The sequence below is a fragment of the Salvelinus fontinalis genome, chromosome 12 (assembly GCF_029448725.1).
Source record: "Salvelinus fontinalis isolate EN_2023a chromosome 12, ASM2944872v1, whole genome shotgun sequence".
Classification (NCBI taxonomy): domain Eukaryota; kingdom Metazoa; phylum Chordata; class Actinopteri; order Salmoniformes; family Salmonidae; genus Salvelinus; species Salvelinus fontinalis.
Genome location: NC_074676.1, coordinates 52,657,159 through 52,685,110, shown reverse-complemented (window position 1 = coordinate 52,685,110; position 27,952 = coordinate 52,657,159). Strand labels below are relative to the sequence as shown.

The following is a 27,952-nucleotide window of genomic DNA, read 5'->3' as shown; positions in this document are numbered from 1 at the left end:
AATGTAGGAAGACCAGCAGGGGAACAGCCTTGCCCCTCTGTGGGGCTGGAGATGAGACGTACTGTAGCTAGCTGTGTCAGTCACAGTCCCTACAACACACTGTGTTGTGCCAGTGGTGAGCTGGACTCAGCAGCATCTCAGACTGATGTGGGCTGCATAAAGACAGAGGCAAGCACAACCCACACACTACAAGCTGTGAAATCACCATACCTGCCCCTTGATGTATTTGAGGCCCTGGAGACCGGAGCTAATTGAGTTGTTAGTATGACATAGCCGTGTTCCTATGTACACTAGCAGGTGCCCCCCCACCCCTCGCATTTTCACACTGCTGGCTGGCTGTGCATTCCCTGGTGCCAAAAGACTGCTGACCACTGCACAATGCCCTCACACAAACATAGAGGCATGCTCACACAAAGTCGCACATACAGTACACACACACACACACACCATCCGCCCTCTGAATATGGGGCCTTCTGGGGTATGAGTGGTGTTAAGGGGAGGGGGCAGGACTTAAGCCTGCTAGCAGACAGCCTCGTGACCATATGCCCCCTCTCCCCTGCCCCTCCTCCACCCAGTGTCTCTGTGCAGCTGCTCTTGTGTAACAGGAGAAATCACACCGCCAGTTAACATGGCCAGAGCCAAGGATGAGGGGAGAACAGAGGGGCTTTTATGACTGTGTTGCATTTGCCCTATTGAAACTGAATTGGACTCTGCCACCCCCTCTCCCCTCTGCGTAACCACTCCCACTGTACGAGGAAAAACATCAGCAGATGAAAAGAGAGGGAGGGGGGGGCAGTCTTCCTCTGCTCTTTGTGCAAATGTCTGTCTGTTGCCAGGTAACGGTGACATTATTGCAGACAGAACAAAGAGTTCTGAGGAGGTGTGTGTGCACTGTGGGGGGTCTGTGTCTTTCTTTCCTCTACCAGCTGCTCCACGACTGGCGGCTCGTGACATCTGTCACATGACCAGCTAGGAGCACACCTGTTGTTCTTTTGCCCACCTCTCTTGGTTGTATCCTCCGTTTCATCCCTCACTTTGTTTTATCTTTCATTGCACTAGACCGCTCAGAGGGAATGAACTGTCAGACCTGTTTCCAGTTATATTACACACTCAGACGTTATCTCGGTCAGTAAAGACTATCCTCAGTTATATTAACAGATAGAGGGAAGAGAGGAAGATATCTATCCCCTCTTTACTGAGTGCTGTGCTACAGTGTAGTTTGTTTTTATTGGCACGTGCACTAGCACAGTGAAATGCCTTTCTTGCTTGCTCTTCCACAACAATGCAGTAGAATATGGGTAGAGAGTGTGTAGATTGTGCATAGAGTGAGTGTGCATAGAGACAGTACAAAAATAAAATAGAAAGGTCAATGCAGATCGTTCGTGTAGCTGTTAACTATTTAGCAGTCTTATAGCTTGGGGATAGAAGCTGTGGTATAAGACTTGATGCTCTGGCACCGCTTGCCGTGCGGAAGCAGAGAGAACCGTCTATGGCTTGGGTGGCTGGAGTCTAACAATTTTCCCGGGCTTTTGTTTCACACCGCCTGTTATAGAGGTCCTGGATGGCATGGAGCTCGGCTCCAATGATGTACTGGGCTGTCCACACCACCCTCTGTAGAGCCATGCGATCGAGGGCGGTGCAGTTGCCATACCAAGTAGTGATGCAGCCAGTCAAGTTGCTCTCAATGGTGCAGCTGTAGAATTTTTTCATGATTTGAGGGTCCATGCCAAATCTTTTCAACCTCCTGAGGGATAAGAAGTTCTGTTGTGCCTTCTTCACGACTGTTTGTGTGGACCATTTTAAGTCCTTACTGATTTGGACACAGAGGAACTTCAAGCTCTCGACCCGCTCCACTACAACCCCGTCGATGCGGAAGGGGGCGTGCTCTCCCCTCCCCGTAGTGCACGATCAGCTCCTTGGTCTCATCATCGTCGGTGATCAGGCCTACCACTGTCTTGTCGTCAGCAAACTTAACGTTGGTGTAGGAGTCATACGTGCCCACACAGTCGTGGGTAAACAGAGAGTACAGGAGGGGACTAAGCACACACCCCTGTGGGGCCCCGTGTTGAGGATCAGTGTGGCGGAGGTAATATTGTGTACCTTCACCACCTGGGGTCGGCCCATCAGGAAGTCCGGGATCCAGTTGCAGAGGCAGGTTTTCAAACCCAGGATCCCAAGCTTGGTGACGAGCTTGGAGGGGACTTGTGTTGAACACTGAGCTGTAATCAATGAACGGCATTATCACATAGGTAATGTATTTCTCTTATCTAGGTGGGAGACGGCAGTGTGGAGTGCAATTTAGATTTCATCGTCTATGGATCTGTTGAGGCAGTATGCAAATTGAAGTGGGTCTGGGGTGTCTGGGATGATGGAATTGATGTGTGCCATAACCAGCCTCTTGAAGCATTTCATGATTACAGATGTGAGTGCAACAGGGTGGTAGTCATTGTGGCAGGTAGTCTTAGAGTTCTTGGGAACTAGAATGATGTTGTCAGCTTGAGACGTGGGGATTACAGACTGGGACAAGGAGAGGTTGAAGGTGACTGAATATTCCCGACAGCCGTTCTGCGCATGCTCTGAAAACACGCCCTGGAATTCCGTCCGGACCTGCGGCCTTACAAGTGTTGAACTAATTGAAAACCTTACGTCGGCTTCGGAAAGCGAGATGACCCAGTCCCCTCGGTCAGCGAGGGCCCTAGTGTATGGCTTGGTGTTGTTTTTGTTGAAGTATTCATAAAATGAATTGCGTTCGTAGAGGCATCATTTGGCAGATCACAGCTGGGTCTTTCTTTCTAATCCGTAATGGACTATAGCCCCTGCCACGTGTCGGGCATTGAAGCCTGTGTAATAGGATTCCACCTTGTTCCTATATTGTTATTTTGCTTGTTTGATGGCTCTGCGGAGGTCACAGCAGGACTTCTTGTACTTATTAGTTTTCTGAGCCATAGCCTCTGGGTTGGCTGTGCGACAACCTCAGTGTTAATCCAGGGCTTTTTATTGCGGAAACAGCAAACCTTCACTCTGGGGACAACGTTGGCGATGCATTTTCTAACGAAGCCGGTGACGGAAGTGGTTAGCTCGTCAATGCTATCGGCGGAGTCCCGGAACATATTCCAGTCAGCTCTAGCAAAGCAGTCTTGTAGCATACCCACCGAAAAGAAGGCCCATTTCTCAACAGAGCGCGTCACAGGTACTTCCTGTTTGAGCTTTTGCTTGTAAATAGGAAGCAGGAGTATAGAGTCATGATCTGATTTGTCAAAGGCGGGGATGATGGAGGGCCTTGTATGCTTGCTTGTGGGACTGAATGGCCTAGGTCTGTTGAGGGGAACACTGTGCTCCTTATACACATGATATTGGTAGTCAGGGCACTTCATCAGTGGGCAGTGATCGTCATGTGCATAATAAGAGGTCTAGGGAGGCTGGCTCGTGACCGTGCCGGGTTGTGTACCACGTGAAAGAACAAACCGGATGTGCAGAAATGCTCACCTAGTCATTTTAAATCCTCCTCCAACCTCCCCAATGAACTCTCAAGTGGTAGTGCTAATATTCGTATTCATTTCTATAATTTTCTCTGAAGCTTTCTATGTTCTCGCCCTCGTTCACCTCTGTATTATGTATGTGTCTTTCAGAGGAGGAGGGGGGGGGGGGGCAAACCCGAGCAATCCGTTCTGCCACCTCTGGTCTCTTGGCCCTCCCACTCCTATACTCGTGCTCAGTCAATTTGGTTGGGGATCATTGATGGACAGAGAGCTACACAACCTACGCCACTTAAAATGTGGAGTAGGTTGTGTAGATCTGTAGGGAACTAAAATCAAATCCCTTTTTGGGGCAGCAAAATGTGAAAAAGGTTCACATGGGTGTAGACTTTCTATAGGCACTGTACATGTAAAGAAAAGCCTCGTCATACAGAATTAAAGCCTGTACCCATAACATGGTTCCTCTTGCCAGAACAAGAGCCGACTAGAAACATGCACTTATAACCCTACTAGTTTGCAGACTTAAAGGGTGCAACTTCAAAAAAGTACTCTGGTTGTTGTGCTGCTCTGCTCACGTTGTTGACTATAGGCTTACAGCAGTGTAGCTGTTCGAAAGTACACACACACACTTATGTTAGTAACATAAGCATTCCATTCATACCCATGGGATTTGGGGGTTAGGGGGGAGAGGGGATCGGGGTTAGGGGCTCTTGAGCTCGCACAGGGTACTGGAATGTGTCTGTGTTATGTGTAAAGCAGGAGAAGGAGGGTTATCTGGAGGGGAGGCAGACAGGGGTTGTTGACCACAGTATTCTTCTGTTCTAGTCCTCACTGAGTAGGATACTGAAGCAGGTCGTAACTACATAGGAGTAATATTGTTTAAAAAATACATGTGCGCGTACACACACACGTTCAAAAGTTTCAGGTCACTTAGAAATGTCCTTGTTTTTTAAATAAAAAGCAAATTTTTTGGTAAATTAAAATAACATCAAATTTATCAGAAACACAGTGTAGATGTTGTTAATGTTGTAAATGACTATTGTAGCTGGAAACGGCTGATTTATAATGGCATATCTACATAGGCGTACAGAGGCCCATTATCAGCAACCATCACTCCTGTGTTCCAAAGGCACGGTGCGTTAGCCTGTTAAAATGATAAACTTGGATTAGCTAATTGATCATTTGAAAACCCTTTTGCAATTATGTTTGCACAGCTGAAAACTGTTGGGCTGATTAAAGAAGCAATAAAACTGGCCTTCTTTAGACTAGTTGAATATCTGGAGCATCGGCATTTGTGGGTTCGATTACAGGCTCAAAATGGCCAGAAACAAAGAACTTTCTTCTGAAACTTGTCAGTCTATTCTTGTTCTGAGAAATGAAGGCTATTCCATGCGACAAATTGCCAAGAAACTGAAGATCTTGCACAACGCTGGTTACTACTCCATTCACAGAAGAGCGCAAACTGGCTCTAATCAGAATAGAAAGATGAGTGGGAGGCCCCGGTGCACAACTGAGCAAGAGGACAAGTACATTAGCGTGTCTAGTTTGAGAAACAGACGCCTCACAAGTCCTCAACTGGCAGCTTCATTAAATAGTACCCGCAAAACACCAGTCTCAACGTCAATAGTGAAGAGGCGACCCCGGGATGCCAAATTGAGTTATGAATTTTTTTTTTTTTTTTGGGGTGGATTATCCCTTTAAGCATTTCTTCTTTACATTTCCCTTCCCTAAGTTCATGAGTTTCAACTTTCTCACACAAACTGAGGACAGATATTTAAGAACTTGTTGAGATGTGGTGCCCTAACTTGAAGCACCGGTTGCCTTTCCTTTATGCTGTGGAGGATTTGGATTGGATCTGATATTCAACATTTATGACCTGACTGGTCTGAATTTGGTGAAATTTCAAAGGAGTTCAGACCCAGAGTTGAGGCCATCAATCACTTAGCTCTACTGTCTGTCTGCTGCACAGGTTGTTCTGGGAACTGGCTGAAGAATCCAGAGTGGGGGAATTTTAGCGGTACTAGCCAGTGATAGTTATTCCAGAGGAACCATATGTTACTCTGGCGTGGAAGTTCTGGCAATGTACATTTAAGGGCAACCCTCATTTTTGGTGTAAGATAATAACAAGACAGTTGACCTTCAACACGCTGTTCATGTACCTCAGATCTAATATGGTGACTGAATTAATGAGATTTACAAAGGTTTACAAAGGCTTCTTGATGGGCATCAGCATCCAGAGAAATACTGCTGGTATACTACATATACAAAAAGTATGTGGACACCCCTTCAAATGAGTGGATTTGGCCATTTCAGCCACACCCGTTGCTGACAGGTGTATAAAATCGAGCACACGCCCATGCAATCTCCATAGACAAACATTGGCAGTAGAATGGCCTTTTGAAGAGCTCAGTGACTTTCAACATGGCACCGTCATAGGATGCCATCTTTCCAACAAGTCTGCTCAATGTTTGCCTTGCTAGAGCTGCCCCGATCAACTGTAATTGCTGTTATTGTGAAGTGGAAACGTCTAGGAGCAACAACGGCTTAGCCGAAGTGGTAGGCCAAACAAACTCACAGAACGGGACCACTGAAAAAGTATTCACACCCCTTTGTGTTACAGCCTGAATTTAAAATTGATGACATTTAGATGGTGTCACTGGCCTGCACACAATGTCAAAGTGGAACTGTTTTTAGAAATGTTAACAAATTAATAAAAAAGTAAATGTTAACAAATTAATAAAAAAGTAAAAGCTGAAATGTCTTCAGATGATTTATCAATACACCCAATCACTACAAAGATACAGGCGTCCTTCCTAACTCAATTGCCGGGGAGGAAGGAAAAGGCTCAGGGATTTCATCATGAGGCCAATGGTGACTTTAAAACAGTTAGAGTTTAAAGGCTGTGATGGGAGAAAACTGAGGATGGATCAACATTGTAGTTATTCCACAATAGTAACCAAAAAGATGGAAGCCTGTACAGCAAATCCAACATCACTGAGTAGCACTCTTCATACAGTATTTTCAAGCATGGTGGTGGCTGCATCACGTTATGGGTATGCTTGTCATCAGCAAGGACTAGGTTAGTTTTTTGGGGGGATAAACACAAAACAGAATAGAGCTCAGCATAGGCAAAATCCTAGAGGAAAACCTGGTTCGGTCTGCTTTCCAACAGACACTGGGAGACAAATTCACCTTTCAGCAGGACAATAACCTAAAACACAAGGTCAAATATACACTGGAGTTTAACAAGATGAAATGGAATGTTCCCGAGTGGCCTCGTTACAGTGGACTTAAAAACGTCTTGAAAATCTATGGCTGTCTAGCAATGATCGATAAACAACTTGACAGAGCTTGAATAATTGTTTTAAAAATGTGCAAATATTGTACTATCTAGGTGTGCAAAGCTTAGACTTACCCAGAAAGACTCACAGCTGTGATCGCTGCCAAAGGTGATTCTAACATGTATTGACTCAGGGGTGTGCACACTTATGCAAATGAGATATTTCTGCATGTCATTTTCAATAAAATTGGCTACAAATTCTAAAAATATTTTTCACTGTCACTATGGGGTATTGTGTAGATTGTTGAGAGAAAAAAATAATTATATCTATTTGAAATCAGGCTTAACACAAATGTGGTATAAAATGGATGAGTGTGATTGTACAATAGCTAATATAGTGTATACTGTTAAGATGCAGTACTGTGTCATACCCTAAGACACAAACTCATCTCATTTAGCCATTAGTATCTATGCTGCAATAGTTTGTGTTGGGGGGCTAGGGTCAGTCTGTTATATTTGGTGTAATTCTCCTGTCTTATCCGGTGTCCTGTGTGAATTTAAGTATGCTTTAATTCTCGCTCCCTCTCCCGGAGGACCTGAGCCCTGGGACCATGCCTCAGGACTACCTGGCCTGATGACTCCTTGCTGTCCCCAATCCACCTGGTCACGCTTCTGCTCCAGTTTCAACTGTTTTGTCTGTGGCTATGGAACCCTGACCTGTTGACCGGACCTGCTACCTTGTCCCGGACCTGCTATTTTGGGACCCTCTCCCTCCACAGCAACTGCTGTCTCGAACTCTGAACGCTCGGATATGAAAAGCCAACTGACATTTACTCTGGAGGTGCTGACCGGTTGCATTCTCTGTTGCACCCTCTACAACCATTGTGATTATTTGACCCTGCTGGTCATCTATGAACGTTTGAACATCTTGGCCATGTACTGTTATAATCTCAACCCGGCACAGCCAGAAGAGGACTGACCACCCCTCAGACGCTGGTTCCTCTCCAGGTTTCTTCCTAGATTCCTGCCTTTCTAGGGAGTTTTTCCTAGCCATCGTGCTTCTACATCTGCATTGCTTGCCGTTTGGGGTTTTAGGCTTGGTTTCTGTACAGCATTTTGTGACATCGGCTGATGTAAAAAGGGCTTTATAAATACATTTAATTGATTGATTAATTATGCAACTGTTACACAGCTAGTTAATGACCTGAAACATGATTGGTCACTAACTGCATAAAATAAGGAGTTTCAATTCAAATAGTACTATGTTGAATGTGGTTGAGAATAAGCAGAAAACTATGCAGCTGCCTCAGCAAGAGCGGGGAGGGTGTGGATCATCATTCTGACCACCACCCACTTAGTTCTACGACGATGAGCCAAGACAAGCGCCACCACAGCCTGCCTGCTACCTCCAACATCTACATGCCTTCCACTGGGCCCAACAGAAGATACTACCAATATATGACTAGAAACAAAACTACAGACAATAATAGCCTACTGTTAATATTAACACAATTGTAAATTTCAGGGATTGGGGTGAAGGAAATTGTGACTAGTGCATCTGGCACAGGTTGTGTTTAAGCTGTGCACAGATGTAGGCTAGTCAGCTGGCCCGAGGCTGATTCTACAGACAGATTTGCCATTTAACTCTGAGCAAGGATGAAATAATCCACCCTGAAAGTCTGCCTAACAGACCAAACTTCCTCAGGGCAGGAAAAATAAGGCCTCATCTATGACCTCATCACAAGGAAACTACCCTGTGCTGTAGATCACCACGGGAACCACTACTCTGCACCTCACACAGCAACACACTAGAATAGCAGATACCAGTTTGTGATCAAAATCCCATGACTGCTTTGCTCCACCACTTATGGACACATCTAATTGCAGCTTTGATTGAATGAGGCCTGGGAAGGAAACAGGAGCACTTTCCCCTAAACAGAATGAGCAGTACACATGACTGAACATGGCTGTTACTTTAAGGGCCACTACTGGGGGAGATAATGCATGACGGAAGTGGCGTGAAGACAAAACAGCAGCATGATCAGAGAAAGAGTGGTCTGTGTTCCCCAGTGGAGTGTAGCTGGCTGGGTGCCAAAGTCCCCAGGGCGTCCTGGGGGCCTCTGGTAATTATGGTCCTACAGAGCTAACCCTTCATTCACTAGGCCAGAACACAGACGCTCCAGCCTCCACCCCATACGGGACTGGATAGGATGGGAAACAGGCACACACACAATGTACTATAATCAACAATGCACCCCACACACAAACCTTTGTGATCAGCAGTGCACTCATGCATGTCATCATGATTAAAGCCATCTGATGAGTATAACGTGCTTAACTAGAATGATAATTGCGTGGTTGGAGTAAATCCCTGCCAATAAATAATGCTGTTATTGCCTATAGCAAATCGCAGGGATGGAGAAATTGCACAAGGTATGTAAAAGAGATTTATTTAATGACAAAATAAAACAAAAGACTATTAAGAGATGGGGACCAGCAACAGTACTATGTATCCACAGAGATGTTTGGCATTGCTACGCCCACTCACAAACAGAATTTAGACAAAGACAGACAAACGACGAGAGAAAACAAACTTACAAAATAAAATACATTGAAGTTTTCGAAAGAATGACAATTGATCTACAAACACTGAAGATTAGCCACAAGGATACAGCCTTTTTCATCCATTAAAAGTCATTACAAAAATGATAACAATCTCCATTTAATAATAACGATATTATAACTGTAGAAACTGTCCTCATTCCTGGGGTGTATTCATTAAATCTTTCAACGGAAAAACATTTACCGTTTAAGAACCAAACAGAACGAAACTGAGGGACCTACCTGAATTTGTCCAATAGAAATTCTTGTTTTAGTTGTAAAACGCTTTGCAACAGACAAAACGTTTTGCAACAGAATTGGCGTAATGAATACACCCCTTGTCAGATATTCAGTGGTTTAGGCCGAAACCGTTGGACTCCAGAGAGACCAAACTAGCTTTTCAGCCAATGTCCGTGCACGCAGTACTAGGACCTTCTCATCCAAGGAGGGGAAAAAAGGACAACATAACTAAAAATCAAAAACATTAATAGTTAAATTTCACTTCGACTCAACTGAAATGCAATATATAAAAAATAAAAACATTTGCCATTGTTTTTGATGCCTCACCCTCCCTCAAATTGAGTCCACCCACTCAGTCTCTCACCATCTGTAACCCTTCTGCCAGCTTCCCTCTGCAAAGATGGATCACAAACTGAACCCCCACTTGTTGAAGTGTTCACTCCATAGGTGTGCTCTGGGTTGAAGGGCATTGGTGGATTATTCTCAGAAAAACTTACCTTTAATTATTGAACAAATATTGTATTGAAGCCTAAAATGTAATCCCAGGGATAGAGTTCCATTGTTTGCATCAAGCTCTTACCAGTCTGTGAAAGTTCTAAACCACAATTTACAACGGCAACAGGTTCCTTGGGACAACACTTACACCCTGCTCCTCTCCAAACCCAGGTTTCCTGTAGTGTGGAGTGTGTGTATATGTGTCTGTATGTGTGTGTGTGTTAGTAGTGGCTGTCCACCTGACAGTCCTCAGCACATGGATATGGTGACATTGATGCCCAGGTTCCCGTTCTCAGCGAACAGCTGCGCGATGGAGGTATCGAACACCAGGCAGTCGCTGTTCATAATGGCCGTGGCAATGCCCTCGTGGATGGAACGGGGTGTGGCCTCCCAGGTGAGCCGTCGCCGGTGCCCGTTGAGCTCCAGGCGGTAGGCAAAGTTCTCTGCCTGCTTCCGCGTGCCGATTAGCTGCACAATGGCAAAGAACTGCTGGTGGCCGTCGTACTTCTCCTGCTTCTCCAGGACCAGCATGAAGTGGAAACCAAAGCAGGACTGCATCATGACCCAGTCCACTGCCCCAGGCAGGTTAATGTCTGTAGCCAGGAACACGATGTCCTCGCCCTGCAGCGTGGTGATGGATTTGTGCTGGTGCATGAGGTGGGGCATTACCGCGTCCAACGAGCCCTGCCACTTACAGGAGGCCCCTGGGCAGGGGCAGGAGTACGGCCGGAACTCACACAGCTCCTCGTGATCCGCCTTGTCTGTGTGGGGCAGCGTTACCTCGCATCCCGACGACGCATACTTGCAGGGGAACAGCACAGAGTTGGCCACCTTCTCCATGGCCAGGTTCCGGATGGAGCCCAGTGGGCCCCGGCAGGTGGGGCAGCAAGTGAGCTTGGGCCGGCAGTTGCTGCAGACCAGGTGGCCGCTCTGGCACTGCAGGATGGGGGGCAGCACATAGTCGAAGCAGACAGGGCACTCAAACAGGCTGGCCAGGTCGCTGTTAGAGGCTGTAGTGCCGGACAGGGTGGGGATGCGCTGGGAGGGGGCGCACTTGGAGGTTCCTGTTGGCAGCGCTGTGGCGGTCTGGCGACTCATTTCTGTTGAGAAACACAGGGGTTAAAGAGACACACTGGGCGAATAACTGAACTAGACATTTGGTGAAAACACCGTAAAATAGGTGATAGTAGTGGGAGAATGTGAAGAGAAATGTAACAGTCTCCATGAGAGGCTTGACCAGGTCATGTTGGCAATATGGTATAAAGACAGAAGGGCCCATAAAGTACATAAGGCATATAGATCACATGGACTATGATGAATGAATACCAGACTAACAAAGTCATGGAGATCGCTGTAACGGAGGCAGACGGAAACATGCGCTAGATTTCATCTTCTCCATGCCGAGACCCCTGCCATGTAAATTAACAAAGAGCTAGGCCTCAGGGCCTCTAAGGAGATGTGTTCTCACTGATAGTAATGTTCCTCTCCCAGCACAGCTGCAGTACAGCGGGCCTGGTTGGGGCCTCAGGGCAGGCAGCCCTCGACACTGATGAGCATCTCCCCTCCCTCTCTCCGAGGGTCAGCCTGGAGGCTCTGTGATACACCCATCTGTCCATTTGCTCTGATAAAGTCTGGCCAGCACAGGGCAAGCAGACAGCTTGGAGGGGCTATTTTGGGTTTGTGAGAGCGACACAGATTTTAATGGTAAAAACAATTACGGTTCCAGACGGCAAAGTGGACTGGGATGGCTGAGAGCAAAGCAGAGGGCTAGCTTGCTTCCTGTCAGCTGTTCCCATGGCAACAGATTGTGGTTGAGGGCTTTGTGCATGGGACGGCCCACCGAAGGGAACGGGAGGGAGGGATGGATTTTCCCTGGGCCGCCTGGCAGGAGCTGGGTGTGACCCACCCCTGGCCCTGCTGCTACTGCTGTTGCTTTATATAACCCAAAGCCGTAGCACATTGTACAGCTCAGAGACTGGGAGGCAGGCAGGAAGACAGCCATGATGAGGGCACTGTGGTCCAGCCAAAATGGAGGTAGTTCACTGATACTGTAGGAAGCACAGAAAGGGAGAGTGGAGGAGAGAGGGGCAGACTGGGCAGCAGGGCTGTGCGTGTAGGTGTCATTGAACCTGCCTGTAAACACATCTGCTCTGATAAAGCTCTACCTATTTATAGGCCTCCTAGCGAGCAGCTCCGGACACAAGCAACAACTGTGGACTAAATTAGCACAGAACAACAAGGCGAAGATGAGCGTATCTAAAATGTTTTATTTTTTAAATACAGTAAAAAAATTAAGAGCTTGACGTTTAGGAGCTAAGAACACATCTTGTTCCGGTGGCAGAGCTGCACTTGGTGGCTGTAGTCTGGTCCTTGCTATCTGAGATTGTTGTCACATCCCTGCCCCATTAAGTTTACCTTTAAAATGGTTACGGTAAGGGTTTGGGCAGGGCTCTACAGTTTCTCTCACATATGTGCCTAAATATTTTTAGTGAGACCTGTAATTTTTATTTAGGAGCACCAGTGCGCCCCCCAAAAAAGATAATGAGAATTGTTGCAATGATTACATCACTGTACCGCAGCCCCATGGAGAATACGCTGAGCGCAGATTCAAGACCGTCATGCATGCACCATTACTACAAAGAAAATAGCTTGTTACCTGAAATATTTTTCATTGTGCTCCTAAATTTTTCAACATGCGCTCCTTGTAAAAAAGGTCAGCGTAAAGCCCTGGGTTAGAGTTAGGGTTAATAAAGGGAATACTGGACACAGAGACATACAAATGCTATCCACAAGTTCATCTGACTCTGGGGAATTAGATAAAAGGCCTCATTGCCAAAATCCTGAAGTATCCCTTTAAGGTTAGGGACGTCCCAAGGATCCCTGATAACTCTAACCCTGGGCTGTTCATGTCTGTGTGAGGTACAATATATATGTGGGCGTGAGCGAGCCCCTTAGCAGGAAGTCTGCAGTGACGGCAGAGTGTTTGTGTGTGTGTTGCTTCTGCAGCCTGCATGTGGGCAGTGGTGTGCTCCAGTGCAGCAGGGAGGGAGATACAGACAGCTCTTTAGTTTTGTTTGTCAACTGGAGGCATTGGCACTAGCAACCTACTCTACGCCCTCATCCCAGAGTCTGTCTGCCTGCTGCTTGGCCCTCCTGGGTCCCTGCTAGATGCAGGCAGCCATGGGACTGGTGCAATGAGCATAAACACTGCTCTGAGAGTATGCTCGTTGGTGTGCCTGCAGCGAGGATCATAGAAGGAACAGGCGACATGAGTGTTTCTCCTACTGAAGAGAAGATGTTTATGATTTAGAACCAGGGTGTACAGGCCAGAGTGAGGGAGCAGGTGAGCGGAGGTTACTGCAGAGATCAAATCAAAGCAGTTTCCTCAAAGTGGAAATTAACCTCCCAATGAACACCCAAAACAGCCAGGTCTTGTGCCAGTGCTTGACTTGGGCAGGAGTTCACCGGAGCCAAATACCAGCACCTCAAAACATTCTACAAGCTCAAGCAGTAAAACTTTGCGCAAAAGTATTGTGGAGCTCCTGTACCCAAATATAAAAACAGTACGAGCACGTATTTCAGTCCATGTCAAGTACTGCATCACAAACGTACAGTCAATAACACAATACAAAAATCTATGTACAGTGTGTGCAAATGTAGAAGACTAGGGAGGTAAGGCAATAAATAGTCCATAGAGGAAAAATAATTACAATTTAGAATTAACACTGGCGTGATAGATGTGCAAGTAGAGATACTGGGGTGCAAAAGAGCAAGAGGATAAATAACAATATGGGAATGAGATAGTTGGGTGTGCTATTTACAGATCGGCTGTGTACAGGTACAGTAAACGGTAAGCTGCCCTGACAGCTGCTGCTTAAATTTAGAGAGGGAGATATGAGTCTCGAGTGATTTTTGCAATTCTTTCCAGTCATTGGCAGCAGAGAATTGGAAGGAAAGGCTGACAAAGTGTTGGCTTTGGGGATGACCAGTGAAATATACCTGCTAGAGCGCGTGCTATGGGTGGGTGTTGCTATAGTGGCCAGTGAGCTGAGAAGGCGGGGCTTTACCTAGCAAAGACTTAGATGACTTGGAGCAAGTGGGTTTGGCGATGAATATGTAGTGAGGGCCAGCCAACGAGAGCATACAGGTCGCAGTGGTGGGTAGTATATGGGGCTTTGTTTACAAAACGGATGGCGCTGTGATAGCAAATTGGATGTAGTCTGAGTAGAGTGTTGGAGGCCATTTTGTAAATGACATCGCCGAAGTCAAGGATCTGTAGGATAGTCAGTTTTACAAGGGTATGTTTGGCAGCATGAGTGAAGGAGGCTTTGTTGCGAAATAGGAAGTCGATTCTAGATTTAATCTTGAATTGGAGATGCTTAATATGAGTCTGGACTCTCAGGGGGAGTGGGAATTGCAAATAACACATTTTCATTTCACACCCCACACCTGTACAGGTTATCCACTTGTACATACAGTGAAACAGAACTATATATGCACCCCCTAATTATAATTTTCTTATGGTTAAGAGGGCAGAATTACTTTTACTGGAAAAAGGTGGTATGTAATCTCAGTGGAGTAGGCTACCTCAGGCTCTGGTAGGACTGGGTGAGCAGTCAGAACTGTATGTGTCGACTGTGGTCAGTGTCCTAGGATGGGCTGACTTGTGGTGCTGTACTAGTGGAAACTCGAGGCCATGTCTTCACACTGGAACACAGGCAGTTGTACAGAATCACTTCATGAGATCTAGTGTTTCCCCCCAGGATTTCTTTAAAGCACCGGTGACAAAGTCAGCCTGGTAGTGGGCTTATGGCGCGGTTTTAGAGGAGCAGAGGCAATTTAGCTGTTTTAAATCAAATTTCCTGCAATTCTACACATTTTGCCATGACTTATGCAGTGTTCTTATGACACCTGAAAGACTCAAAACGTAAAAAAAAATATTTTTTTTTAAAATATATTATATATATATATATTTCTTTTTTTAAATGGGGGCCCCATGCCATGACAGTTTAGGAATTTACGATTGTTCCTGACCATCTAGTTTTTATTTGTGAGTGTTAGTTCTCAAAGATGATCTTACTGAAATAAATATGGTTTTAGTCATTTAAATTTACACAGAAACATTTTTACTCACCCTTTTTTTACATTGGTGGCCACGATTTAGCAGTGGTATGCTGCTGCTAAATGCATATAGGGGAAATAGTTGTCAACCATATTTGTATTGCTTATTTATTTTCATGTGTTTACAGTGGTGGGGAGGGGGGGGGGGGGGGGTCAGATGTGAGAAATGGTGTGCCAATCCGATAAGAGGGACGTACAGACAGTATGCAGAGTTTAGGTTATGTTAGGAGTCGACTCAATTCAGTTAAAATTTGTGGCTTTATTGGCATGAGAAACGTGTTTACATTAGAGGTCGGCATGGCCGATTTATTAGGGCCGATTTCAAGACTGCGTGGCTGGCTGACCACCTGTTACGCGAGCACAGCAAGAAGCCAAGGTAAGTTGCTAGCTAGCATTTAACTTATATTATAAAAAAAAAAGAAATCTTCACAATCACATGGTTGATGATATTACTAGTTTAACTAGCTTGTCCTGCGTTGCAAATAATCAATGCGGTGCCTGTTAATTTATCACCGAATCACAGCCTACGTCGCCAAACGGGTGATGATTTAACAAGCACATTTGCGAAAAAAGCACTGTCGTTGCACCAATGTACCTAACCATAAACATCAACGCCTTTCTTAAAATCAATACACAAGTATATATTTTTAAACCTGCATATTTAGTTAAAAGAAATTCATGTTAGCAGGCAATATTAACTCGGGAAATTGTGTCACTTCTCTTGCGTTCTGTGCAAACAGTCAGGGTATATGCAGCAGTTTGGGCCGCCTGTAACAGCAATATTTAGACTTATGGATGCCACCCGGAACGGTTCCGTATTTCACTGAAAGAATAACCGTTTTGTTTTCGAAATGATAGTTTCTGGATTTTACCATACTAATGACCTAAGGCTCGTATTTCTGTGCGTTCATTATAATTAAGTCTATGATTTGATAGAGCAGTCTGAGCAGTGGTAGACAGCAGCAGGCTAGTAAGCACTAATTCAAACAGCACTTTCCTGCATTTACCAGCAGCTCTTCACAATGCTTGAAGCACAGCACTGTTTATGACTTCAAGGCTATCAACTCCCGAGATTAGGCTGGCAATCCTATAGCGCCTATAAGAACATCCAATAGTCAAAGGTATATGAGATACAAATGGTATAGAGAGAAATAGTTCTATAATAACGACAACCTAAAATTTCTTAACTGGGAATATTGAAGACTCATGTTAAGGAACCACCAGCTTTCATATGTTCTCATGTTCTGAGCAAGGCAAATAAACATTAGCTTTTTTACTTTCTTCTCCAACACTGTGTTTTTGCATTATTTAAACCAAACATGTTTCATTATATTTGAGACTAAAATGAATTCAATTATTATATTAAGTTAAAATAAAAGTGTTCATTCAGTATTGTTGTAATTGTCATTATTACACATACACGTGTATATATAGTTTTTTTTAATAGTACGATTAATCGGTACCGGCTTTTTTTGGGTCCTCCAATAAATCGTTATCGGTGTTGAAAAATCATAATCGGTCGACCTCTAGTTTACATTGCCAAAGCAATTCCCTCAATGTGTGTTGAGAAACTGTGGGGGAAATGGCACACGAGAAGGAGTGGCTCAAAATGTCCCTCCACATGGAGAGGAGTTGATTACTAAACCAGCTCAAGGTGGTAGCTCACTGGGCCTTCATTAGATGACCTCTACATTGTGGACCCCAGGAAGAGTAGCTGCTGCTTCACAACACCTAATGGGGATCCCAATAAAATACCAATCCCCCAAACACCTCCTGTTTCCCAACTAAGCCACTTTCCCCGCGTTAACCCAAAAACACAGCTCTCTCATACAGATCTCACTCACACGGACACACACGAGAAAGAAAATGTTGCTTGCCTTCGTCCATAAGATTCCCAAATAAGGCTTTCCTCTTCTCTTGAAATGTGAGGACCTCTGAAAGGGGAGAGAGAAAAAAGAGGTTAACTAGTGGAGTAAAAACAAGACAAGAAATAGAGTCAAACGCAGCAGAGGTCTCCATAGAAACACACCAATCAGCATCACTGAAGACTCAGTTCTGTGAAGGCCCATAAGCCCACCTTCTGTTCTCTGCTGGGCAACCACTCAGTGCTGGTCATGGTCAACAGTTCTAGCTATAGTATACACTGAAGGTGGACATGTGTTGGGGACTGGGACCTGCTCAAACTTCAGCCAATACAAATGCAGCGTTAACCAGTGAGCTGTGAAAAGAAGACGTCATGGCTACGGCAGTTTTCTCTGAGACAAGTGCTAATATTGAGCGCTCTTGGCCCATCACATATTCTGCTGAAACACCACAGCTTCCATCATGCATTATGGGTTAACAACACTAATGCAAAGTATATTACTACATGAAGCATCGATTTCCCCCTTTTGTCTTTTCCCTCAGAGCTTCCTTTAAATATTTAAGAATGTTCCATCTGAAATTCAGAGGCACTTACGTTTTTACGTTTGACACTGTCCACTTGCATTTAGGCCGGCTATCACATCACATTACAACAACTAGGGCTAGATCTTGCTAAATATCCTCACTACCTGACACAAACATAGAAATTACTTTACAAAATCAGTCAACTGATTGACAAGGATGCAAACTGGTAAGTGCCCACAAAGTGACAAAACAAATGTTCATGGAAACACGTGAAAAACCTGTGTAAAGTGCAATTTTTTTAATATTTTCTGGATAACAACAAGTACACATTTGATTAAAATCGCAATACTCCTAATTTTCTAAACCACAATAACGAGAGAAAAGTGTCCTAGTAGGGGTCTTTGGTCTGGGTTGAAGGTTGATCATGAAATGTCACCCCAGACAGGAATGCATAGCGCACTACGTATAATTGCCAAATTCCACAACCATGCTTAAACCACACAGGACATAGTTGCCCTTTAAAATCAATTGCACACCAGCAAGATACCATTGTATTAAGCTAGAGGTGTTTGTGGCGGTTCTTGTAACAGTGTTTCATGTGATGGGAGAGTTTGCAAATCAAATGCTCAGCCGATTGATACAAATCATGATAAAGCTGACATGTACGCCTACTTTGCAGTAAACATTTCATTGGGAAAGCCTTTAGAAATTACTGTTTAGGCATGCTAACTGGCTACACAACAACAGATAGGCAGGCGGACAGAAATCAGGAGGTACTTCAGAAAGATACAGGAAATACAATTCACTGATACATTCTATTCATGAATTGAGCAACGAGTGCAGTAAGTACTTTTATAATAAGTTCAACACATTTAACTGTGTGCTCAGTCCAGAGCCTCAGCCACAGTGATGAGACAACCCCCCCCGATTCACATGGATGCCGAAAAGCGACATGTTCGCATCCCTGGATCGAGGTCCTGATTGTGGTCTTCTGTAGCTCAGTTGGCAGACTTGGTAGAGAATGGTGCTTGCAACGGCAGGATAGTGGGTTCGATTCCCATATGGCTGCACGCATGACTGTAAGCCGCTTTGGGTAAAAGCATCTGTCAAATGGCATATATTATTATTGACCCAAATCTCTGCACCGAACTCATGTCAGCTTTGTAGTTTTAACATCTGGCTACCCCGGTCCAACCCATTTGTTGAATCATGTTTTTGTGTAAAAACCATGTATTCTCATCACTACCCTGTTAAAATATGACTTATTGAAGATGACAGCCGGTAAGGAGCACCAGAAACTAGCAGATGCAGGCTAAACCCAAAACAAAACACTATCATGTGCATCAGCAGCCTCCTCCATGTAGGCATCTGGCTTTGAGTTTGTGTGGACTAGAAGAGTCGGGCGAGTCTCCTCCTGCCCTGCCTCCTTACTGTAAACTCCTGCTGCTGTTTACTACCAAACACACACTGTCTGCCTGTGCCCTCCACACACACAACCACTTTAAAGCAGTCCAATAAAGTGACGTAACAGCCAACGTCTGAACACAGAGAGGGAGACAGAATGAGAGAGTTGGCAACAATGAGTGTCGAAAAAAACGAAACCATTTCTTCTCAACACAAACATGCCATTATTTGTTCTCCACTCATGTCGTCTCTCTCACGAGCCTGCACACACACACAATCAATTAGAATCTGCAGTGCCTTGCAGAAAACAAAGCCAAATGTCAGGACAGAAGTGAACACCTGTAGGTATTTATGACGCCACAGTTGCACCCCAGGTATAGGAGGAGCATGGGAAAGGGCAAACATTCCATTCCAACAGACATTTTTCCCACAGAAAATTAGCAGGGGAGCATTTATGAGCCACAGAGCGCAAATAGGACTTCTTACCTTTGGGGTTGTTGGCTGTTCTAGTGGCTATGCATGTGAAGAGCTTGAGCACCCCCTTCCATGAGTTCATAGGCTGCACATTAGCTCTGCCCGACATAGGGAGAGAGTGAGGGAACTCTTCATTGCGGTTTTTCCATAGAAACAAAACAGCCCATAACAGAGGGCCGCTCCTTTCCGGCCCCCCCACCCCCTCCTTTGGGTCTCTGCCTAAACACCCATCTGAAAACACAGATGTACTACTTCTATCAGAGCCCGAGAGTCCAGGGACAGACACCTTGGAGGGATGGAAGCCTCATACAGAGACAGATAGAGAACACACAGAAAGACACTCTGATCCAGGTTCTTCTATCACCACCACAGCAGAGAGAGCAGAAGGCTAGAATCCAAAAATCCTCTTTAAAGTACAGCCCAGGAAAAGGCCAAGAAAGGGTGGAGGACCCGGAGGGGGGGGGGGGGGGGGGGGGGGGGCAGAGACCAAAAAACACGTTGCTGTAATTCAGGAATGTTACACAAGTATATCCAGCTCCCAGAGCCTAGCAGGCAGCTTGGGCAGCAGTCAGCTTTGGCAGCAGGCAGGCAGCCCAACCAGGGAGAGGGGGAAAGAAAGGGAGAACGTTGAAGAGGAAGCTAAGGAAATACTGTTAGTGTTTTTCTCCTCTTGAAAGCGTAGTCGAGCCCTGGTGTAAGTACACTCCCTGCATCCTCTGGTTGATCCAGTCAGTCAAGAAGGCAGCTGCTCCAGGCAGAGAGAGGGAACTCCCAGGCAGGCAGCAGGGTGAAAGAGATCGACAGTCCTGGCTGAGCACAACAGAGCAGTCCCTCTAGAGGGCTCTACACAGTCTATGCAACGGATAAGACAGAGGGTCGCTGCTGCTCCCTGTAGGCTAAGGAGTCCAATAAACTGGAGAGAGTATGCTCACATTCTCCCTCACTCACTATCTCTCTTGAGGTGTGGGGCCCCTTCTCCTGGGCTCAGCCCTTCTCAGATTACAGTCTGCCTGCTCTGGCAGCTCCACCTCCAGCATGGCTGACACCTTCCTTCCTGCCTCTCTGCTCCCTTCCTCTGACCACGTGGACTAGACAAAAGAGACTGGAGAGGGTAAGAGTCTGAAAACACAAGTACTGTTAAATACACTCTGACCTCCGACCCCATAGCAGCCTCACAGTGGAGTGAACACCCCAAAACACAAAAAAAGTCAGAGTATACATGAAATGCAAAGCACGTTCAGTGGATATCAAAACCATTCCATACATACCCTCTTAACAGACACCCCACCATAACATATATTTCCACTACTTGTGTACTCTAAATGGTAACTGCTGTATCCAATCAAATCCAAAATAGACTTCCCATGAGGCATGGCCTATCTGTAAGAGCAAAGTGAAAGTAAAACATCCAATTAAATTATAATTGTTAGCACCATGGCCAAAGTTAGCAGCCCACAAAGTCCAGGTAAAAAAACAAATATCACTAGTCACCATTTGACAGGCTTATGGCTGTATTTGTTTATTATCAGGCCTTTTGTCTCTCAATATTTCAGACCACCCAACTTATACCATGTCACAAAATGTTTCAGCAACAGGTATGATGGCATGACCTTACAGAATGCTAGAACAGCAACGATCTTTCATCCATTCTATACAGACCTCATTACCAACCTAACGATACTAGCTAATAAACTGACAATAGACTAGACAGAAGATCCATTCACTGCCCTTTCCTCTCCTCCCTGATTAACATTTGAAGGCTATTACACAGACAGAGGTATTCCTACTAAAAGCAGCTGGATATTCTTTGGCATCCAGCAACAGACTGGTGAACAAAAGGTTACTCAGGCAGGCACCAGACAGAGCATATAAAACAGTAGCAGCAGCATGCAAAAGGGTAGCTCTTATGGTTGCTCTTAAGTATAATGCCTTAAAGCCACAGCTACAGTAATTTAGATATAGCCTACATCTTGATTTGGTAAGAACATGACTAAAAAACCCTTGTCAAGCGTATTGTTAGAAGAGGGCAGGGGGGACTGAATTCCCATGAATGACAAGTGTCAACATTTACATCAAATCTAGACAGACACCTGCAAAGGGACAGAATGCATAGAACTCAACCAGCAGGATGCAAAACAGGTTCCCCGGTGGAAATGTACCATCGGTCTACCACAAAGAACACAACTCTGCAACAATAAAGACAGACAGACGTAACACTTTGGCTGATAAAGGAATAAAGTCTGATCAGAAGAGGGGCCTACTTTCACTCTTAAATTAATCCATGGAAACAACTTCCATGAAGGCTAAACATTTGCAGTGACAACCCATTCCTCCACCTCATAACACAAGCACATGCAATCATCCTACCATTCCAAAGAAAGACCAATACTCTCCTCAAAATGGAAATAAAACAAATAAAACAGGGGTATACTACAAAGCAGGATCAATGAGTTCGCCTGCTAACTTTGACAAACCAACCATAACTAACATTTATTTTCTGGTTCATTAAGTTAAACGCAGATGTATTTTTGGTTGTTGAGTCAATTGGACCATGCCCATTTCAAGAATACCTCAATCAAATGCCGACCGTATTATCTCCCAAGAGAATTCTCTTCGGTTAATGTCACAGCCGTGTATATCCCCCTTCAAGCCGATACCACGACTGCCCTCAAGGAACTTCACTGGACAATGCAAACTGGAAACCATATATCCTGAGGCTGTATTTATTGTAGCTGGGGATTTTAACAAAGCAAATTTGAGGAAAAGACTATCTAAATTCTATCAGCATATTGACTGTAGCACTTGTGCTGTAAAAACACAGCCATTGTTATTCCAACTTCCGGGATACATACAAGGCCCTCCCCTGACCTCCTTTTGGCAAATCTGATCACGACTCCATTTTGCTCCTCCCTTCCTATAGGCAGAAACTCAAACAGGGAGTACCCGTGCTAAGGATTATTCAAATCTGGTCTGGCCAATCAGAATCCTCGCTTCAAGATTGATCACGCGGAATGGGATATGTTCCGGGTAGCTTCAGAGAATAATATTGATGTATATACACACACCGAGACGGTTACAGAGTTTATCAAGAAGTGTATAGGAGATGTTGTACCCACTGACTATTAAAACCTACCCTAACCAGAAACCGTGGATAGATGGCAGCATTCGCACAAAACTGAAAGCACGAACCACCACATTTAACCATGGCAGGGTGACTGGGAATATGGCAGAATAAAAACAGTAGTCATTCCCTCCACAAGGCAAACAAACAGGGAAAACTTCAGTATAGAGACAAAGTGGAGTCGCAATTCAACGGCTCAGACACAAGACATTTGTGGCAGGTTCTGAAGACAATCACGGGCTACAAAAGGAAAACCAGCCACGTCGCGGACATCGACGTCTTGCTTCCGGACAAGCTAAACACCTTCTTTGCCCGCTTTGAGGATAACAGTGCCACCGGCGCGGGCAGATATCAATGACTGTGGGTTCTCCTTCTCCGTGGCCGACTTGAGTAAGACATTTAAGTGTTAACCCTCGCAAGGCTGCCAGCCCAGAAGGCACCCCTTGCCACGTCCTAAGAGCACACGCAGACCAGCTGGCTGGTGTGTTTACGGACATGTTCAATCTCTCCCTATCCCAGTCTGCTGTCCCCACCTGGATCCAAGACTGCAAAGGTAACTGAACTAAATGACTATCACCCTGTAGCACTCACTTCTGTCATCATGAAATGCTTTGAGAGACTAGTCAAGGATCATATCACCTCCACCCTAGACCCACTTCAATTGACTTACCGCCCCAATAGGTCCACAGACGATGCAATCGCCATCACACTGCCCTATCCCATTTGGACAAGAGGCATACCTATGTAAGAATGCTGTTCATTGACTATAGCTCAGCATTCAACACCATAGTACCCTCCAAGCTCAAGGCCCTGGGTCTGAACCCAGCCCTGTGTAATTGGGTTCTGGACTTCCTGGCTGGCCGCCCTCAGGTGGTGACGGTAGGTAACAACATCTCAATTTTACTGATCCTCAACACTGGGGCCCCACAAAGATGAGTGCTCAGCCCCCACCTGTACTCTCTGTTCACCCATGACTGCGTGGCCATGCACCCCTCCAACTCAATCATTGAGGTTTGCAGACGACACAACAGTAGTAGGCTTGATTACCAACACCCACAAGACAGCCTACAGGGAGGTGGTGAGGGCTCTGGGAGTGTGGTGCCAGGAAAATAACTTCTCACTCAACGTCAATAAAACAAAGGAGATGATCGTGGTCTTCAGGAAACAGCAGAGGGAGCCTCCCCCTATCCACATCAACAGGAAAAGGTGGAAAGCGTCAAGTTCCTCGGTGTACATATCACTGACAAACTGAAATGGTCCACCCACACAGACAGCGTGGTGAAGACAGCACCTCTTCAACCTCAGGAGGCTGAAGAAATTTGTCTTGTTACCTAAAACCCTCAAAGTTTTACAGATGCACAATTGAGAGCATCCTGTCAGGCTGCATCACCGCTTGGTACGGCAACTGCACCACCCACAACCGCAGGGCTCTCCAAAGGGTGGTGCAGTCTGCCAAACGCATCACCGGGGGCAAACTACCGGCCCTCCAGGACACCTACAGCACCCGATGTCACAGGAAGGCCAAAAAGATCATCAAGGACAACAAGAACCCGAGTCACTGCACAGAGAGGCTGCTGCCTACATAGACTTGAAATCATTGGCCACTTCTATAAATGGAACACTAGTCACTTTTAATAATGTCACTTTATCGGGTTTCCATATCTTGCATTACTCATCTCATATGCATGTACTATATTCTATACTATTCTACTGTATCCTAGCCTATGCCGCTCTGACATTGCTAATCCTTATATTTATATATTCTTAATTCCCTTCCTTTACTTAGATTTATGTGCATTAGGTATGTGAAATTGTTAGATATTACTTGTTAGATATTGCTACACTGTCAGAACTAGAAGCACAAGCATTTCGCTACACCCGCAATAACATATGCTAAACACGTGTATGTGACCAATAAAATTTGATTTGGCCAAACAGTTTCAGGTTGGAGAAATTCACAACAAATAGCGTAGCCCTTGCCTAGCTCTCACATTTCAACAGCAAAAAAAGCATGCTTTGTGACACCCCCTTCACAAAAATATAACAGTAGTTTTATTATATACACACACAAGTTTACTCATAGTGAGTTTACTCCCAGAAACAGAGGATTTAGTCACTTAACATCCTGGTAGACAAGAGCAGCCTGGGCAGAGCATCCAAATCGGCCTGAACAGAACAGCATTATCAGCAGTAGCTGATGTGTTGCCATGGAGAAGGTATGTTGAGGGTTAGAATCTGAAGGCAGAAACACCCATCTTCAAACATCCATATACAGCCGTGCTCCTCTGCAAAGCACACACACGCCCAGTATCATGTTCAATCTATGCTGCAGGAGAGGGATACTGATTAAGATGGAGAGAACTAAAGAGGCAGAGAGCTAGTCAAGTGACTAGTCATGCTTTGTAAAGGATAAGAATGACCTCACTGCATGAGTGTCACCAAACTGGAATTACCGCAGCTAGAGACACAGGGCTGTCACTATCTGGGGTTTACCATGTTCGATTCACTATGTATGTGCTGTTGCCAGCAAGTCAGGGAGTGACAAAGGACAGGCTACTACAGTCATGAACCAGGCAGTCAGCAATTACATTTGATTAAAACCCAGGCCAGCCCTAACACACCAATATTGGAAGTCTGATTAATTGTTTCTGTGCAACCCCACCAACAGAGCTCTGAAATGGTAGTCCTAAAAATAAGGTTATGCTTAGGGGAAGTAAATCACACAAACATAAAAGACCATGGTCCTCTTAAGTAGCTGTTAATGGACCTGAGATGGATGCAGTGCACAGTTACGTCCAGTCATGGCGAATCAGTAAAACAACTTGCAGAATTGTGCTAACTAATCACAACATAGATACAAGACCTAGCAGCTCGATTTGCAAATAGTTCATTAGGGAGAACATTTTCCTTTCAAGTAAATTGACATGTATAACTCGATAAAGTAGCCCGTTACATTCTTCATTTTAGATTAAAAGCAGCAGCCATTTAAGGCGCAAACCTGCAAATTGCTTTGTTTTGCGAGTGATAGCTACTAAACTGAGCTTTCCAGCAAGACGTGGGAGTGTTACAGAAAGTATTTAAGCAGCTGCTGTTGCACCTCGTTTGTGATATCTTAAGAGTCTTAATTTGATTATTTTGACATGCATTTCAATTGTAAGATGTTCTCCAATATCGGGTATTAGACTGGGCAAATATTTTTTAAGGAAAATAGCTCTATATGAAATCATGCGGAATATAGTCTAAATATAACTGCATTAAATAATGTTGGAACTACAAAACATTGTCTTACTACTATGAGTTGAAGATTTGTAAATTGAGAAACATGGGATAAGGAATATAACATTTACAGAAATTATACTACACCTACCACATCTGATTGCCATTAGCTCAGCTCGTCTACAATCCGACTGGAACGCGCCCATTCATGTTAGAGTTTTTCTGACAATACCATCGCCAACAGACATTTAAAAACAGTCCATTAGCAAACACGTGGAAGGTTGCAAGGTATATTCAACTAACTAGATGTGGAGGCCCAGATTCTGTAAGCAAAATGCTGGGACGATGTCATCCCCATTGCAAACGCTAGTTAGCGTACAACGTAAACAAATAAATTAAGCATATTTTAATCGTTATAGTAGTTAGCAGAAAAATAGATCGCAATACCTCAATTCTCACTTGCTGCGAAAATTACCTAATTAAGGTTAGCTGACAAATTCAACAAATGACATGAGTTGACAGACAATTTTGGTATGGCATGGTCATGATGGGAGTCAGCTAACGTTAACGTTAGTTGTTTAATAACGTTAGTGGCTCGAGCGCGGCCTATCCGAATGTAGACAAACGCTTGTTTTTTTATTATTATGTTTTTGCCAAGGCTAGGTAGTAGTCAGCTAGCTAACAATAGCTAAAAAACTGGCTAACGTTAGGTCGGAGTTAGTTACTGTAGCGATGTACAACAAGGCCTCCTCTGTGGTGAACGAAATTATCACATAACCAGCCACATACAGTGGCTATCTACACAGTAATGTTAGCTAGTTCACCAGCTATATTATCCGGCCAACGACGTCGAGTAATTTAGCTAACCAAGTTAGCTGAACTTGCTATCTAAATTATTCTAACTACTTCAGCCTAGCAGTGGCGTTAGCAGCGGTGTTGTTTTTCCGAGTACAACCCGGTAAAACATCCGCACTCATTTACACCCCTTACCTTGGTGTAAATATCCTTTTAATATTGTTGCTTGCTAGCCACCGCGACGTAATCCACAAGGGATCCCGCTCCAATTGTACCGTCCTTCGCTCGTTAGCTATAGTGTTTTCCACATTCGGCTGTCCTCGAGAGACGAGACGCCTGTAGTCCTAGTACTCACCGGTCTCGGGCCCGCGCACAGTTGTTGAAATAGTTTCTCACGAGAGCGGCGCACAAGGGCATGAATGCGCTACTGGTTGAATGCGCCAATAGTTGTACAAGGCGTCATGACAAAATCTCTACAGTATCCTAACAGTAGCAGCTAATATACCGGGAGTATTCTGCTCTATTTGTGGGCTTAATCTACCACACTCTGCATTTTTCTTGGGCTACTAAACCACGTAGTATTCTGTAATGGAACCACAGTAATTAAAAATGAAAGGTAGAAATAAAATAAAAATGGCAGTAGGCCTATGATGTATGTGTAGGTCCATGTGATACACTGTAATTAACCCATTGAAGTTTTTCTTTACCATTTCCTAAAATGTGTGTTATTTTTCTTGCTGTCTACTTAAAAGTTTGTGAATAATTCATAATCAAGGGACCTGTCCAGTATTAATGAAACAGTGATACCTACCTTTACCTGCCATGTGCTCCTGCTTGGATACTATTACAAAGGATTTGTACCGGCTAAAGTGATTCTCCATTACCCGTTACATGATAGGTACTGTTTGGCGTAGCCCAGGAATGTACTATTAAGGAATGTAGAAGAGCTGACCGTTACTCTTTAAGGTCCAGGGATCTTACAGTGCATTCAGAAAGTATTCATACACCTTGACTTATTCCAGATTTTGTTATGTTACAGCCTGAGTTCATAATATATTAAATATATATTTTTTATCAACCATCTACACACAATACCTGTAATGACATTTTTTTTGTGCAGTCGGAAGTTTACATACACAGGTTGGTGTCATTAAAACTCGTTTTTCAACCACTCACCAAATTTCTTCTTAACAAACTATAGTTGTGGCAAGTTGGTTAGGACATCTACTTTGTGCATGACACAAGTAATTTTTCCAACAATTGTTTACAGACAGATTATTTCACTGTATCACAATTCCAGTGGGTCAGAAGTTTACATACACTAAGTTGACTGTACGTTTA

General features: G+C 44.6%; 1 protein-coding gene across 2 annotated transcripts; it reads right to left on the bottom strand.

Annotated features, from left to right (window-relative positions):
• Positions 1 to 9,190: 9,190 nt before the first annotated feature.
• Positions 9,191 to 27,206, bottom strand: LOC129867592 (E3 ubiquitin-protein ligase Siah1-like). 2 transcript variants are annotated; one of them, XM_055941098.1, is made up of 3 exons: positions 26,807 to 27,206; positions 17,091 to 17,147; positions 9,191 to 11,192 (listed from the first exon to the last, which is right to left on the bottom strand). In XM_055941098.1, exons 2-3 carry the CDS (start codon positions 17,098 to 17,100, stop codon positions 10,342 to 10,344), a joined length of 861 nt encoding a protein of 286 aa, XP_055797073.1. In that variant the 5' UTR covers positions 17,101 to 17,147; positions 26,807 to 27,206; the 3' UTR covers positions 9,191 to 10,341. The 2 variants fall into 2 exon arrangements, with proteins under 2 accessions (XP_055797073.1, XP_055797072.1); XM_055941097.1 differs by lacking the exon at positions 26,807 to 27,206 and adding an exon at positions 19,492 to 19,914.
• Between the last annotated feature and the right edge of the window lie 746 nt (positions 27,207 to 27,952).

What these genes read in the sequence shown, in the direction of transcription:
- LOC129867592 (XM_055941097.1), bottom strand. Translation starts at nt 19,588, where the DNA reads ATGTCGGGCAGAGCTAATGTGCAGCCTATGAACTCATGGAAGGGGGTG. An exon ending in AACAGCCAACAACCCCAAAG is followed by an intron (nt 17,148 to 19,491) that starts GTAAGAAGTCCT and finishes CTCCCCTTTCAG; the next exon opens with AGGTCCTCACATTTCAAGAG. An exon ending in TGGGAATCTTATGGACGAAG is followed by an intron (nt 11,193 to 17,090) that starts GCAAGCAACATT and finishes GTTTCTCAACAG; the next exon opens with AAATGAGTCGCCAGACCGCC.